This window comes from Pogona vitticeps, chromosome 2 (assembly GCF_051106095.1).
Source record: "Pogona vitticeps strain Pit_001003342236 chromosome 2, PviZW2.1, whole genome shotgun sequence".
NCBI classification, from domain to species: domain Eukaryota; kingdom Metazoa; phylum Chordata; class Lepidosauria; order Squamata; family Agamidae; genus Pogona; species Pogona vitticeps.
The window spans coordinates 135,984,861-136,000,646 of record NC_135784.1 but is presented as its reverse complement, the minus strand read 5'-3'; the positions used below and the strand labels follow the sequence as shown (position 1 = coordinate 136,000,646).

Below are 15,786 nucleotides of genomic sequence, written 5' to 3'. Positions count from 1 at the left end.
GCTACTGTTTACAGATCTCAGTGGTCCAAGCCACTTGACAGTACATTTGCTTCGTGGATCTCCTGGGTTCCTCCTAACTGGGGATTCAGCTTCTGGACAAACTCGGCCTGTTGTTGCAGCTCTCAAACAAGCCTCTAACCTCCTTCCTTTACAACTCATTTGCCTGCCTCTGCTGCCTATAGGAGGCCTCTGGACAGTTCTAAGATATTAATGAATCTGCAAATCTTTCTGCTGAAAGGCCTCCATTTGCTGCTGGAAATCAATGTCATAAACTAGATGCATTACTCCATTTGTTTCAGCCAAGTTCCTAGTTCCTTGCAGAGGAAAGGTAGCTATGGTTCCTGAGACACAAGATACTGTATATAAAACAAACCAAAGGAAGGTGTGTGGCTTATATACTGCCCCATAGCACCTAAAACACCCTCTGGACGGGTTACAATTCTAATTCGGCAGGCTACACTACAAGATATGTCTACATACCCCTTTTGGAGGCATATGGCTAAATCCAATTGTTAGTCACAAACAACTAAGGTACACCCGTTGAATCAATGGGACTTTGGTACATCAGCCCTTGTATAAGTCCTTTTTAATCCAATGGTTTTAAATTAATTTCAGTTCAAAAAATCTAATCAACCTGGGATCAATTCCCAGTTTTGAAAGTTTGTTTTAATTGATTCTGAAATTAAAATATCTTTATAGCCTTGAACTGAACTTCTAGATGCAAAATAAGATGACAAATATTCTAAAACACATACATCTATATCATTTATCAAATGTATGAGTTACACCCATTGCAAAAAAAGCAGTCTTAAAGGACTAATTGTTTACAAAATATAGATAAACCATAATTAATGTAAGAGAGAAAACAAAATCAGTATAACCCCAATTAGTACAATAAACACATGTGCCATTAAACACTATTTTAAAACAAAGAACTACCAAGCATGTGCATCCACAATACATAAACCCTCCTCTTCCAGCTTAAAACGTACACCAGAGAAGCAGCGCATAACTGTGAGTCAGTTTGTTTAAGCAAAAAACTAGTGGTTCAGTAAGGAGACACTGAGCATTTTCTTCTCTAATGGCTTTTTCTCATTTATTTGCTGTACTCCAGAATAAAAGGGTTGACAAGAGACTGCATTTCCAAGATAACCATATGAAGAGAAAAAGACAGGCAAGAGCAGATGAGAATGGCAGTTCTCCTGTATTTCCTAGGAGTCAAAAACAAACTTGTAATCTCAAACCTTTAATCTTTAGCTAAATGGTACCTTTGTCTGAATGTGCGGTAGACTAAGGTATATGTCAAATTATGATGGGACTGTGACTGATTTTTGTGAAAATGTCTGGCTAGGTCAGATTATGATCCTGTACCCAGAATTTGAGGAAGTAAGAGACACCTGATAAAAGAAACATCCTTAAATATATATTGGTCCCTGTGCTAGAGTTCTTTTATCAGTCAATGTCAACTGGTTAAAAATAAGGATAACTGTAATGCTACATAAGGCCACTGTCTATTCAACTTTCCATTTTCTCTAATTCGTTATTCAGGCACTAGTCATTGTCTGACCACACGCATGAACTGAGAGAGGAGTGCTTAACTCCACTTTCACCACATCTTGACTTCATGTAGAAAGCAAGGACTTTAGGGAGGCAGAAGTTATTTGGACTACCGTAGTTTATATAAGAACCCTGATTTTCCAGGTTCTATCTCCTGAGCTTTTGGCCAAGGATTTGATTTTCATAATTCTATCTCCAAACGTGGTTCACTTGGTTGTCATGGCTGATGAATTTTGGTAGCCCTATCCGTCACAGATACAGTAAGTTTTTGTTTAGTTGGGCCTGGAAACTAAACCGACTGCCAAATAACTTGGGGAACGTCGTTTATGCGTGTTCCCAAAATGGTCTGCCTTTTTTTATTTTCAAAGGACGCTCTGCCTTCTCCTTCCAACGCTGTGCAAAAAATAATCATAGTAATAAAAAAAAATCCCTACTCTCCTCTCTATACGAGCTGGATTTCCTCTGTTGGGGAATGCGGAACAGCTTTCTTCCGCTCAGTCCAGGAAACTAGGACTTATTTTCTATCCCAAAATGGAAGTACGAGAGGTTTGAAAGTGTTTAAGGCTCTCAGCCTACACTACATGATCCTACAAAGAAGAATCGGGAAAGGGAGGACTCAAATCGCTCCGCTTGAACCGCTGGTTTCGTTTCCCGCCCGGCAGTCTAAAAGGGGGTGGAGTCGGGGGGGGTCCTTCCATTTTGACGACTAATGTAGTGCCTGCCTCTCCAGCACCGCGTCCCTCGGACGGAGGCCTTTCGAACGGAGGCCCTGCCGGGCCCCTTCTTTCGAGAGGCCGTATAGGGAGGGAGGGAGGGACGGGGGGGAGACTCCGGAACTGGGCGTTAAAGAGTTTGAGGAGCCAACGCTGTTAAATCGTACAAGCACTTGGGGGGCGGGGGAAGGCCGAGAAGGAAACGGGCCTCGATGTCTGGGGTGGAAACACGGATTTAAACGGGGCGAGAGTCACCCAGACTGACAGCGCGACCAGCCCTGCTCGTTTTGAGGCTCCGTCTCCTCGCCACCCACCACCCGGTGGATTTGCCTCTCTTCCCCACAGAAATAAAAGCTCTTTAGAAAAATAAAAGTTGGAGGAATCTTAAGTGCTTACGTAGCTGGAAAGTCCTCCATTACCATAGACCCCAAATAAGAGCTGCTGCTTTCAATGTTCAAATTATGCGAAAATATGATCTTTTAAAATTTCCATTTAAAACGTGTAAGATCACCATGTCTTTGCTTACAGTTCGAAGGAGTAGATGAGGCTTCCGCAGGGACGTAAGCCCTGGGTGGCTGTCACTAGTGAGAGAGGTCAAGTAGATTCACCTTGGTTGCATCACGAAGGCCGTACGTTGCGACCATTTTTTTGGTAGGAAATCTACCTTTAATAATCGATTAAATTGCAGCATCGTGGCTAGCGAGCATCTCCCAGGCTCTGCCCGCGCCTTGTGGAGGTTAGCGGACTGCCTTGGCTTTCCTTGCCTACGGCCTTTTTCAGACCAACTTCGAGACGTTTGAAAATTTTTAAAACGTAGTCGCTATTTTCATGAAATAAGAACTGATGAGCTGAAAAGACCAAAGATGATGCTGCTTTTGCGGTTCTCTTTTGCTGAGCAGAGACACGCTGCCGCACGATTCCAGTTGTGTGGAAATGCTGGATTTCTTCATTGCTTTTTGTTGTTGTTCTGATGTGCCGTCCAGTCCCGTCCCCCCCTCGACTTATGGCGGCTCCGTGAATGAGCGATTTCCAAAATGTGGAGGAGAGAATGCGCTATAAAGACACCCGGTTTTGACACCCCCCCCCAATTCTGAAACGAGAGGAGGGCCGCTCTACACGTTTTCTATCTCTAGGGCCTGTGAAGTGGGGAGACTGCGCGGGGTCCTTGCGGACGGCTGCGCGCGGCGCTGCACGAGCGACATCGCGATTGGCTGGCCGTTGCGGGCCCTTTCGGCGGACGGAAGGCGGCGGGAGAGGAGCCCGAGGGCTGAGAAGGGGCGGCCGGGCAGCATGGAGGAGCTGGACGTGGAGCCTTCCGTCACCGTGCGTGGTCGAGCCCTTCTGTCCTGGCGGCTGGGCGCGGGGTGGGAGCTCGGCTGGGAAGGACGGCAGCCGTCCGCGGGTCGAAGGCTTTGCCCCGGGCTTGTCAGCTTTAAAGAAGACCGTTTACAGTAGTATTATAAACAACAATAAGAAACCAAATTATTTCTTGTGCAAACCCCCCCCCCCAATCTGTATATATTCGCATGTCATTGCTGTAATTTGACAAGTAATCATCCTTTATAGTAAAAAAAAATCTTCAGTGTTGTAAAGTGGATGTTTGTGCGTTGTAGTTGGCACTTGCTGATTTTTTGCTTTATGGGTTCATTTTATATACGCGATAGATATAAATGCATCAATTCGTGCAGATTGCTAAATAGCTAAGAGGGTTCTATAGTTTTTTTATAGTTGTAGAATGAATGGGGAGGAGCGGTAGGCTGGTACTAACTTTAGAGTACTGTACCTTTTTTAACCTGGATAATTAGAAGAAACTAGTAATCACAAAAAGACCATTAAAAATAAGTAACAACTCTTAACTTGTGGATTGATCAGGTGCAGCAGGAAATTTAAACAAAACTGCAGCAGAAACAGGGTCTTATAATTGAATCATAAGGAGGCATGGAAATGATTTTATGTTGGAATGGAACAGCAGTTTTTGTTTGGAATAAAAGTGAACACATATTACAGTAATACCTGAGGGGGAATAGGAGAAATAGGCCTGGTATGAACTGTGCATGCCTGATAACTGTAGGTACTGCATACATGCCTGCTGTGAGGTTAGCTTTGTATGTGCAGCAAAAGCTTTATCTCTGCAGATGTTTCCACTGGATATGTAGATGCCAAGGAATGAGTAAGTCGATGTAGTTGACTCAAGAGAGCCTTAGTCAGTTATTGATTGAATGTATGAGACATGAATTTGAACAAACTCCGGGAGGCAGTGGAAGACAGGAGGACCTGGCGTGCTCTGGTCCATGGGGTCACGAAGAGTCGGACACGACGTAACGACTAAACAACAACAACATGAGACATTCTTAATGGTGCTTCTTTTTATTTCATATTTTGCAGTTGTTAATGTATGAAATTCCTATTGTGTTTAATGTTCAAAAAAGTATTTTTGGTACAATATTTAAATTTTGTCACAATTACCTGACCAGTCCCCCCCTCCTTTTTACAAAACAGCTAATTCCAGAAGTAAACTCTGACAAGAGGCAGTTGTGTTTCGAATGGGGACCTGGGGAGATGCTGGTGTGTGAGACTGTGTACGGATCCTCAGGTTGGCACCATGTGTTATTAACATGTGTTTTTAAAGAACTGACTATAAAAATAGATCAAATTACTGAGATTTGTTTTTCTGTTTACATGTTGAAATTCTATGGGTTTTTAGGAATTATGTAGGAAGTTCCCTGTTTACCTTTGGTGTAGTTTGATCTCAGAAGCCAAGAAAGCTGACCTTGATCAATTGCTCATCAGTAGAGATGGGATATTTGTATTTGTTAATGAATACAAATAGTCCTGGGCCAGATCCTCAGGCACACCTCCCAGAACCTACCCGTCCACTTACAGGTTGCAGCACAGCTGAGTGGGGAGACTTGTTTTCCTGCCTCCTGCCTGGAGTGGCCAGAAGAGTAGGAAGGTGGAGACGTGGCAGCTGGGCTTCATCACAGATTGGGCCGACAAGCAGGATGCCGGCCCCATGTGCTGCACCATGACCTGTAAGTGGACGGGTTGGTTCCGTATTTGTTAACGAATACAAATATCCCACCTCTACTTGTCAGTCCCTTAGTGTTTATCACCTTGAGGTTTAGAGCTCTTTGAAGGATTGTTAAGTATTAATTTAATCAAACAGCCAGTTCAGGTGTTTGTGGTATTAGATTTTTAGCCTTTGTTCCTAGAAAACATGAGGCACAGCAGGAGCTGACGTCAGCCATTGTCAGCCTTTTCTTTGCCATAACCATAAACACGACATAAAAGAAATACAGGCTGAATCAAGATGTGCAAGTCCTTGGAATAGAGTTACTGTAAGCCAGAAGAATTTGATGGCACATAACAGCAACAAATGGCAATGCCTAGAGATCCTGGCAATCCACAAAGTGGAGCCCTGAAAAAATCTTACAGTAGGTTTTTAGGCTTTCTATATGTAAGATTTCCTCAGCAGGTGAATCAATGGAGGAGGTATTGCTTTTGAAGCAGAAAATTAAGAAAAAACACAGCCTAGGGTGGCTGTTACAGCTGTTCACACACTTTGCTTCACAAAATTGCAGTAAAATGAGATATTTGATCTATGCTCTTATGTAAATCATACATATTTATTGAGAGATGGCTCTATTAATTGACTGTTAGAATTAACCTTAACAAAAATGTATGATGGCTTCTCTTTATTTCTGTATTGCACTTTTATCTATGTTAGTTGTTGAAAGCTGAAGTTGAAATATATGTAAAAAAAGAATTTAAGAAATAAATGGAGACATTTCTCCTACAGACAGGGTAGTAGTATAAATAAAAAAACTAACAAGTCATAAAAACACTAAACTCATATTACCGGATCACAAATTAGAAAAATATTATGAGGAAAGAAATGTTTTGAATAAGCCACCAATCAGAACTATATGAGGTCAGGTGATTCCCGAAGTAGGCTGGACACAAGGTAAGGTAATACTAAGGTAAAATGTAAAGTTTCCTCTTGACATTTAGTCCAGTCGTGTCTGACTCTAGGGCGCGGTGCTCATCCCCGTCTCCAAGCCATAGAGCCAGCGTTTGTCCGTAGACAATCTTCCGTGGTCACATGGCCAGCATGACTAGACACGGAATGCAGTTACCTTCCCACCTTGGTGGTACCTATTTATCTACTCACATTTTTACATGCTTTCGAACTGCTAGGTTGGCAGGAACTGGGACAAGCGATGGGAGCTCACTCCGTCGCTTGGATTCGAACTGCTGGTCTTTAGACCTTGCAGCTCCCAGGTTTTGCGGTTAAACCTGCAGCACCACCCACATCCCTAAGACTGACCATTAAATCCGCTCCATGCTTGTTGGCAGCCCACCCAGATCTTTCAGCCCAGATGTTATGTGCTGTTGACAGGCCATTCCAGCCAATGGATAGGCAGCTGCCTTCTATACCAGTTGCACCTTCCAGGCCTTTTCCCAAGGATAGTCCCATGAAGGGTGCATTAGAGCAATCTAGCCTTGTGGGTATCAGTTGGGAGTATGGTCTAAACACGACCAGGTCAGCTAGGAATGGCTGTAGCATCAAACCACCTGATGCTGATAAAAAGCGCTCCTAGTGACTGAAGGAACTTAGACTTCAAAGGACAGGAGAGAATCCAATTTCTGTCCAGTGCCCAGGAGAGGGCAGTTGACCTTCCCCTGGGAACTGGAATGACTTACCTGTTGGGTCTTCATTTTACTAAGATTCAAAGACTGTTTATTTTTCCACATTCAGTCCGACCAATTTCTGGACTTGCATGGTCTCCTCTGAATAAGGTGTTACAAAGAAATAGGACTGTATGTCAGTAACATACTTAACATCTCTCGTTTCATATTTCCAAATGGCTACGCGAGGTGGTTTCATAAAAGTGTGTATTATGAGTGCAAAATTCCTACTGTGCCATAAAGCTGATGTATTCTTTATTCCCAACTAATAATGGACTAATGGTGTTTAGATGTATTTTTACATGAAAACTTCTCTTTGATTTGTTTCAGAGTATAAACAGAAGGGGCCAGGCTGTCCCTTTGTCTATGTTATTCGCAAAGATCAAGATGTATACTCTCAAACTTGGCGAAAGCTTTTTAATGAATCACATGGAATCTTTGTTGGACTCCAAAAGGATGAGAAAGAAAAGGCTGGAAAGTCAAGGATTGCACAGTACGTGATCTGAAATGTTAGTGCAGTGAGACTGAAGCAGAGATCTATAGTAATTCATCACTTGATTTGCAGCTCACATGCATTTTGCTCAGATGTAAGTCTTGCTGTGTTCAGTGAAGGTTACTCCCAGTTGCTTCTGCCCAGAATTGCAGCCTTAGTATATTAGTCAACATACATCATTATTGGCAAAGATCCTCGTGTGTAGTTATGCCAGCATAACACAAAAGGTATAAATTTGAAGGCAAATTGCCTCAAATTAAGAAACCATGATAGGCATCTGTTTTTGTTTAAATTTTGGTGAATGTGTTTTCATTTCATGACATTAAGGGGAACTGAGACACCCATTAAAAATTAACCAAGCTGGTCTGTAAGAACAAAGTTCACTGATTAGACGATTCGTTTGTTAGGACCCACCACCCAATATCCATGTAATGATTAAAATTACAGTTGTGGCAATCTAGAGCAAGATTGTTTCATCCTTCTCCTGAGACATGCCAGTGGTTAGTTATATATGTTGTTGTTTTAAACACATTCTGATCAAGATCTACTTCTTTTGGTAGATTGGTTCGAGTAAGCAAAAACTACCGTTCAGTCATACGGGCATGTATGGAAGATTCACATCAGATGGCTAGTAAGTTCTTTTGCATTGTTTATTTGAGACTTCTTGACTAAAACAGAACATTTTAGAAGAAATTTATATATGGCTTATGGAAGGGAACTGGGGTCTGCCAGTGTGTCTTACAGAAATTGTCAATTTGTATATCAGTTGGATTAAAGTCTGCTTTCAGTATTACTTAACAGATCAGTCCAGTGAGATGCTAGAAATGATACTAGCTTAGGCATAGAGCTAGGTACTATAGCATTCTCAATGCAGCTAATTTTAATGGTAAAGTAGGTACCCTAAATTGTGTATGTTGTTGTTTAGTCGTTAAGTCGTGTCCGACTCTTTGTGATCTCATGGACCAGAGCACGCCAGGCCCTCCCGTCTCTCCACTGGCTCCCGGAGTTGGGTCAAATTCATGTTGGTAGCTTCGGTGATACTGTCCAACCATCTCATCCTCTGTCGTCCCCTTCTCCTCCTGCCTTCACACTTTCCTAACATCAGCGTCTTTTCCAGGGAGTCTTCTCTTCTCATGAGATGGCCAAAGTATTGAAGCCTGAGCTTCAGGATCTGTCCTTCCAGGGAGCACTCAGGGTTGATTTCCTTCAGAATGGATAGGTTTGTTCTCTTTCCAGTCCAGGGGACTCTCAAGAGTCTCTTCCAGCACCATAATTCAAAAGCATAAATTCTTCAGTGGTCAGCCTTCTTTATGGTCCAGCTCTCACTTCCATACATCGCTACTGAAAAAACCATAGCTTTGACTATGCAGATCTTTGTTGGTAAGGTGATGTCTCCACTTTTTAACATGCTGTCTAGGTTTGTCATCACTTTCCTCCCAAGAAGCAGGCATCTTTTAATTTTGTGGCTGCTGTCTCCATCTGCAGTGATCATGGAGCCCAAGAAAGTAAAATCTGTCACTGCCTCCATATCTTCCCTTCTATTTGCCAGGAGGTGATGGGATCAGTGGCCATGATCTTCGGGTTTTTTTATGTTGAATTGTTTGATGTTGAATTGTGTATACTTGTCTCTAAAGTATGGCAGATCTAGCATAAAAATATTTCATTGAAGTTGGGAAAAAGAGGACATTTTGATCTCTCTCTTTTTTTCCCCATTTGTCAGCTTCTACACGGGACCCAACAATGCACATGCACCACAGTACCCAGGTAACTGAAATAAATTTGTTGTTACATTTCTGAATATGTTCTTTCTAGGATCTTCCATGAAGTCTTCTGCTAGTGATATACAGTATTCTAATTCACTTGTGGGGATTCTGCTTAACTGTTAACTAGAGATTATCACAAATATGAGCCAACAGTGTGATGTGGCTACAAAAAAGGTAAATGCTCTTTTAGGCTGTATTAATAGGAGTATAGTTTCCAAATACCGTGAAGTGCTAGTCCCCCTCTATTCAGCACTGGTTAGGCCTCACCTTGAATATTGTATCCAGTTCTGGACACCACACTTCAAGAAGGATGCTGACAAATTAGAAGTGGGCGACAAGGATGATCAGAGGGCTGGAAGCCAAGCCTTATTAGGAAAGGCTAGAAGAATTGGGCATGTTTAGCTTTGACAAAACAAGTCTTAGGGGTGATATGATAGCACTTTAAAAATATTTGAAAGGCTGTAATGCAGAGGAGGGATGGGATCTCTTCTCGATCATCCCAGAGTGCAGAACACACAACAATGGGCTCAAATTACAGGAAACCAGATATTAGTTGTTGTACTGCTATAACCTATTAGAGCAGCACAACAGTGGAACCAGTTACCTCGGGAGTTGGTGAGTGCTCCAACACTGGAGACATTCAAGAGAAACTTAGACAACACGCTGGCAGATATCCTTTGATTTGTATTCCTGCACTGAGCAGGGGGTTGGACTTGATGGCCTTGTAGGGCCCTACCAACTTCACTATTCTATGGTTCTTGTTGCAATTGGCACAGTTCTGTGGATACTGAGAATTAGTGCTTTTTGCAAAAATCTGAGTGTTGTGTTATTCCTTAATTACATACCTGAGTGTTCATGACTTGAGAGAGGCTACTGTTATAACCCCCCTTCCTGGATTGCTGCCTTGTCGTGTTGAAGGGGCTTGAGTTATTCAGAGAAACTATGGGCTACGCCATGCAGGGACACCCAAGACGGACAGGTCATAGTGGAGAGTTCTGACTAAATGTGATCCACCTGGAGCAGGAACTGGCAAGCCACTCTGGTATCTTTGCCAAGAAAATTCCATGGACAGAAAAAAAAGGCTAAAAGATATGATGCTGAAAGATGAACCCCTCAGGTTGAAAGGCGTCCAGCATGCTACTGAGGAAGAGCGGAGGACAAGTACAAGTAGCTGCAGAGCTAATGAAGTGGTTGGGCCAAAGCCGAAAGGATGCTTAGCTTTGGACGTGCCTGGAAGGGAAAGGAAAGTCCAATGCTGCAAAGAAAATACTGCATAGGGCCCTAGAATGTAAGATCTGTGAACCTTGGTAAGCTGGATGTGGTCAAACAGGAGATGGCAAGAATTAATATTGATATCCTGGGCGTCAGTGAACTAAAATGGACAGGAATGGGCAAATTAAATTCAGACGATTATCATATCTATTACAGTCAATCCTCGACTTACAAACTTAATCCATTCCGGAAGGAAGTTTGTAAGTCAAAAGGTTCGTAAGTCGAATCAGCATTTCCCATAGGAATGCATTGAAAACCAATTAATCCTTTCCAGCTGTTTTTGGTTCTTAGGTCGAGGGGCAGTTTGTAACTCGAATCATTACAGTCGTGCCCCACTGGATGATTACCCCGCTCTATGACAAATCTGCTTAATGTTGAAGTTTTTGCGATCGCTTTTGCGATCGCTTCATGATGTTTAGATGGGTTTTTTGCTTAGCGATGATCGGTTCCCTGCTTCGAGAACCGTTTTTTCGATTTATGACGATCAGCAAACAGCTGATCATTGGGTTTCAAAATGGCCACCAGCTGAAGAAAATGGCTTCCCGCTGTGTTAGGGACGGATTCCTTGCATTACAGGCACCAAAAAATGGCCGCCGTATGGAGGATCTTCGCTGGACGAGCAGGTATTCAGCCCATTGGAACGCATTGAACGGTTTTCAGTGCGTTTCAATCGTTTTTTTTTTTATTTCGTTTGATGACGATTTCGTTCTACAGCGATTTCGCTGGAACGAATTAACATCGTCAAGCGAGGCACCATTGTAGTTCCCATAGGAACTAATTCAAAGCTGGTTAATCCATTCCTACCACTAGGGGCAGAATTTTTTTGTTTTTTTCCTTTTAACCTAAGATGACTTAGGTTTTTAAAAAAGGAAACAAAAGAGGGAGGGAGGGAGGGAACAGACACCTTTTCAGCAGAACACCTTGAAAAGCACCTTTTCAGCCAAGACAAGCACCTTCTGGGAAAAACCAAGCACGTTTCAGACAACAGATCACCTTGAAAAGCAACTTTTAAATCAAGACAAGCCAATACAAGCACCTTTTGGGGCAAAGGGGGCAGCAAAGGAGGGAGGGAACACCTTTCAAAAATCCAAAAATTTAAAAAGAAACCAAAAAATAAAAATACAGTCCATACAGCAATGTACCAGGCGGTACCAGATAGTCTGAAGACTGTCTCCAAATCCACTCTCAAAGCACTGGGAAGAGCGAGGAAGCAGTCAGGCACCCTCTTCACTGGCCAATGGTTAGCTGAAAGTTCAAATTTCACGCTTTCCCCACCTGTGCGTTTTTTTCGGTTCGTAACTCAAATCTAAGTTTGCAAGATGAGTCAATATTTTTCTATCAGAGCAGTTTGCAAGTCAGAATGTTTGTAACTAGGCCCGTTTGTAAGTCGAGGGTTAACTGTATTGTGGGCAAGAATCCCATAGAAGAAATGGAGTAGCCCTCATAATAAACATAAGAGTGGGAAAAGCTGCGCTGTGATACAATCTCACAGAACAAGCTAGTCATCACAAACACTCTTCCAATAACACAAGAGGTGACTCTACACATGGACATCACCAGATGGGTAATACTGAAATCAGATTGATTATATTCTCTGTAGCCAAAGATGGAGAAGTTCTATACAGTCAGCAAAAACAAGACCTGGAGCTGATTGTGGCTCTGATCATCAGCTTCTCGTAGCAAAACTCAAGCTTAAACTGAAGAGAGTAGGAAAAACCACTGGGCTAGTCATGTATAATCTAGACCAAATCCCTTATGAATACACATGGCAGTGAAGAACAGATTTCAGTAACTTGATATGGTGGACAAAGTGCCTGAAGAACTATGGATGGAGGCTCATAACATTGTACAGGAGGCAGTAACAAAAACCATCTCAAAGAAAAGGAAATGCAATAAAGCAAAGTGGCTGTCCAACGAGGCCTTAGAAATAGCACAGAATAGAAGGGAAACAAAATGCAAGGGAGATAAGGAAAGTTACAGAAAATTGAATGCAGGTTTCCAAAGAATATCAAGGAGAGACAAGAGGGCCTTCTCTGTATATTTATTTATTTAAAATAGAGGAAAAGAATAGAAAGGGAAAAAAACAGAGATATGTTCAAGAAAATTCGAGCTATTAAAGGAACATTTCGTGCAAAGATGGACATGTTAAAGGACAAAATTGGTAGGGACCTCACAGAAGCAGAAGACAACAAGGAGGGGTGGCAAAAATACACAGAGTAATAATAACAGAAAGATTTGGATGCCTCGGAAAACCAAGATAGTGTGACTGCTGAGCTTGAGCCAGACATCCTGGAGAGTGAAGTCAAGTGGGCCTTAGAAAGCATGGCTAACAACAAGGCCAGTGGAGGTGATGGCATTCCAGTTGACCTATTTAAAAAGATGACACCGTTAAGGTGTTACACTCAATATGCCAGCAAGTTTGGAAAACTCAACAGTGGCCAGAGGATTGGAAAAGATCAGTCTACATCTCAATCCAAAAGAAGGGCAGTACCAAAGAATGCTCCAACTGCCGTACAGTTGCACTCATTTTACACGCTAGCAAGGTTATGCTCAAAATCCTCCAAGGCAGGCTTCAGCAATATGTGGACGAAGAATTCCCAAAAATACAAGCTGGATTTTGACGGGGCAGAGGAACTAGAGACCAAATTGCTAATATGCGCTGGATTATGGAGAAAGCCAGAGAGTTCCAGAAAAACATCTACTTCTGCTTAATTGACTATGCAAAAGCCTTTGACTGTGTGGACCGCAACAAACTATGGCAAGTCCTGAAACAAATGGGAGTGCCTGACCACCTTATATTATCTCCTGAGAAATCTGTATGTGGGACAGGAAGCAACAGTTCGAACGGGATATGGAACAACTGATTGGTTCAAAATTGGGAAAGGAGTATGACAAAGCTGTATATTGTCCCCCTGCTTATTCAACTTATATGCAGGGGGACAATGCGAAAAGCAGGGCTGGCTGAATCCCAAACCGGAATTAAGATTGCCGGAAGAAACATCAACAACCTCTGATATGCAGATGATACCACTCTGATGGAAAAAGTGAGGAGGAATTAAAGAATCTCATAATGAGGGTGAAAGTGGAGAATTGCAAAAAACGGTCTGAAGCTCAACATAAAGAAGAAGAAGAAGAAGAAGAAGAAGAAGAAGAAGAAGAAGAAGAAGAAGAAGAAGAAGAAGATGATGATGATGATGATGATGATGATGATGATGATCATGGCCACTGGTCACATCACCTCCTGGCAAATAGAAGGGGAAGATATGGAGGCAGTGGTAGATTTTACTTTCTTGGGCTCCATGATCACTGCAGATGGAGACAGCAGCCACAAAATTAAATGGCGCCTGCTTCTTGGGAAGAAAGCGATGACAAACCTAGACAGCATCTTAAAAAGCAGAGACATCACCTTGCCAACAAATGTCCACATAGTCAAAGCTATGGTTTTTCCATAGCTGGGCCATAAAGAAGGACGACCTCCAAAGAATTGATGCTTTTGAATTGTGGTGCTGGAGGAGACTCTTGAGAGTCCCCTGGACTGCAAGGAGATCAAACCTATATATTCTGAAAGAAATCAACCCTGAGTGCTCCCTGGAAGGACAGATCCTGAAGCTGAGTCTCCAATACTTTGGCCATCTCATGAGAAGAGAAGACTCCCTGGAAAAGACCATGATGTTGGGAAAGTGTGAGGGCAAGAGGAGAAGGGGACGACAGAGGACGAGATGGTTGGACAGTGTCATCGAAGCAACCAACATGAAATTGACAGACCTCCGGGAGGCAGTGGAAGATAGGAGGGCCTGGCGTGCTCTGGTCCATGGGGTCACGAAGAGTTGGACACAACTTAACGACTAAACAGCAACCACTGTTATAACCAGTAACAACAAAATGCTTCATTCTATCCATGCTGGTGTGGACTTAAAATTTAAAGTACTGTCCGTCTCCTTCAAAGTAGTCTGATGCATCTTCCCTTTAATTCTGCAGACTGAGCTTACAAGGCTTAGTGATGAATGTTATACATGTATTGCTAAGAATCCTAAGAAAAAGTTGTGTTGGGAGAAGGATTTAGAATTAAGAAATAATGGGAGATAGTTTGCTTAATCATTCTCTGGTTGTCCCTTTGTCATTCAAAATCTTTTCCAGCTGTTGGTTCCAAATATATGTACATGTCTCTGTATATTTATTTATTTAAAATATGTTTACCCTTTCTCGTAAAAAAGGGCCCAGGGCAGCTTACGTTATTGAAAATGACAATAATTAAAAGTTAAGAACAGTAAGTTATACAAATATTTTGAAAGAATGAAATAAACATATAGATATCCTTAGGCATGTTAACATGGGGAAGGACCTGGCGTGCAAGAAATGTGGAAGAAAGATGTGATGAATAGTGAAAAGATTATGCGCCCTTCTCTTCCCTGTAATTTGAAATCCCACTCCTAATGCTGACATTTCCCAAGATCTCTATATATATTCTTCCTTGTACCCTCAGGTAACAGCAGTAATAGAACTTTACAGGCAGAATTGAGGGAGCCATCTCTTATTAATGACATTATAATCAGTTGTCTTTAGGAACTCATAATCTCAAATCTAAGAATTCTTTTGAGTCAAGAATTATGATGCATTTTGTCTTACAGACCCCAGTAGGATATGCACAGGATGCACTTCCCATCTGAGGTGGAATTGTAGCACACAAACCCAGATTAGAACATCTATAAGCTTTGTCCCTCTAGAAGGGATGGGTGTGTGTGTGTGTGTGTGTTTTTCCGGCACCATTGACCTCCCAGATCTTTCCTTCTTGTTGTTGACTTGTTTAAAAAGGAAGGGAAAGAGGTAGCTGTGTGGTCCTCATGGAAGCACATTTGGGAAGCAGAGGAAAATTTGCTGTGATGACCAGAATCTTACTGAAGAAAATCACACACATTAAGTATATTAGACAAGCAGTTTTATCCTCTTGCTGTCTCTCACATGGCATGTGATTGTTTTCTTGATCAGATGATGCAGGGAAATGGGCCATGGTTGCAAGCTACACAGGTCCACAAGCAATGTCTCACTTTGATGGCCAGTTGCAATATTTTCTCATAGCTTGTGCCACCCTCTCCTGAGGGTGGTGGTGTCTTTTGTAATATCAAGCTGAGTTAATCACAGATTCAGAGCTTTCCAAATCCAAGTATCTTGTGTAAAAATAGAAGTCCATTAGGTAAAGGTTCCCCTTGACATTTAGTCCAGTCATGTCCGACTCTAGGGCACGGCACTCATCCCTGTCTCCAAGCCATAGAACCAGCATTTGTCTGTAGACAGTTTCCAT

The 15,786-nt window shown here is 42.3% G+C and overlaps 1 protein-coding gene across 1 annotated transcript in view; it reads left to right on the top strand.

Moving 5' to 3' along the window:
• Positions 1-3,434: 3,434 nt before the first annotated feature.
• The window catches only part of NUP85 (nucleoporin 85), a 45,925-nt gene continuing 33,573 nt past the window's right edge, over positions 3,435-15,786 (top strand). Inside the window, exons 1-5 of the mRNA XM_020806309.3 lie at positions 3,435-3,593; positions 4,770-4,863; positions 7,290-7,452; positions 8,013-8,083; positions 9,173-9,216. Of these exons, the coding sequence (XP_020661968.3) occupies positions 3,561-3,593; positions 4,770-4,863; positions 7,290-7,452; positions 8,013-8,083; positions 9,173-9,216 (405 nt within the window). The 5' untranslated portion in view covers positions 3,435-3,560. The remainder of the gene's footprint in view (positions 3,594-4,769; positions 4,864-7,289; positions 7,453-8,012; positions 8,084-9,172; positions 9,217-15,786) is intronic.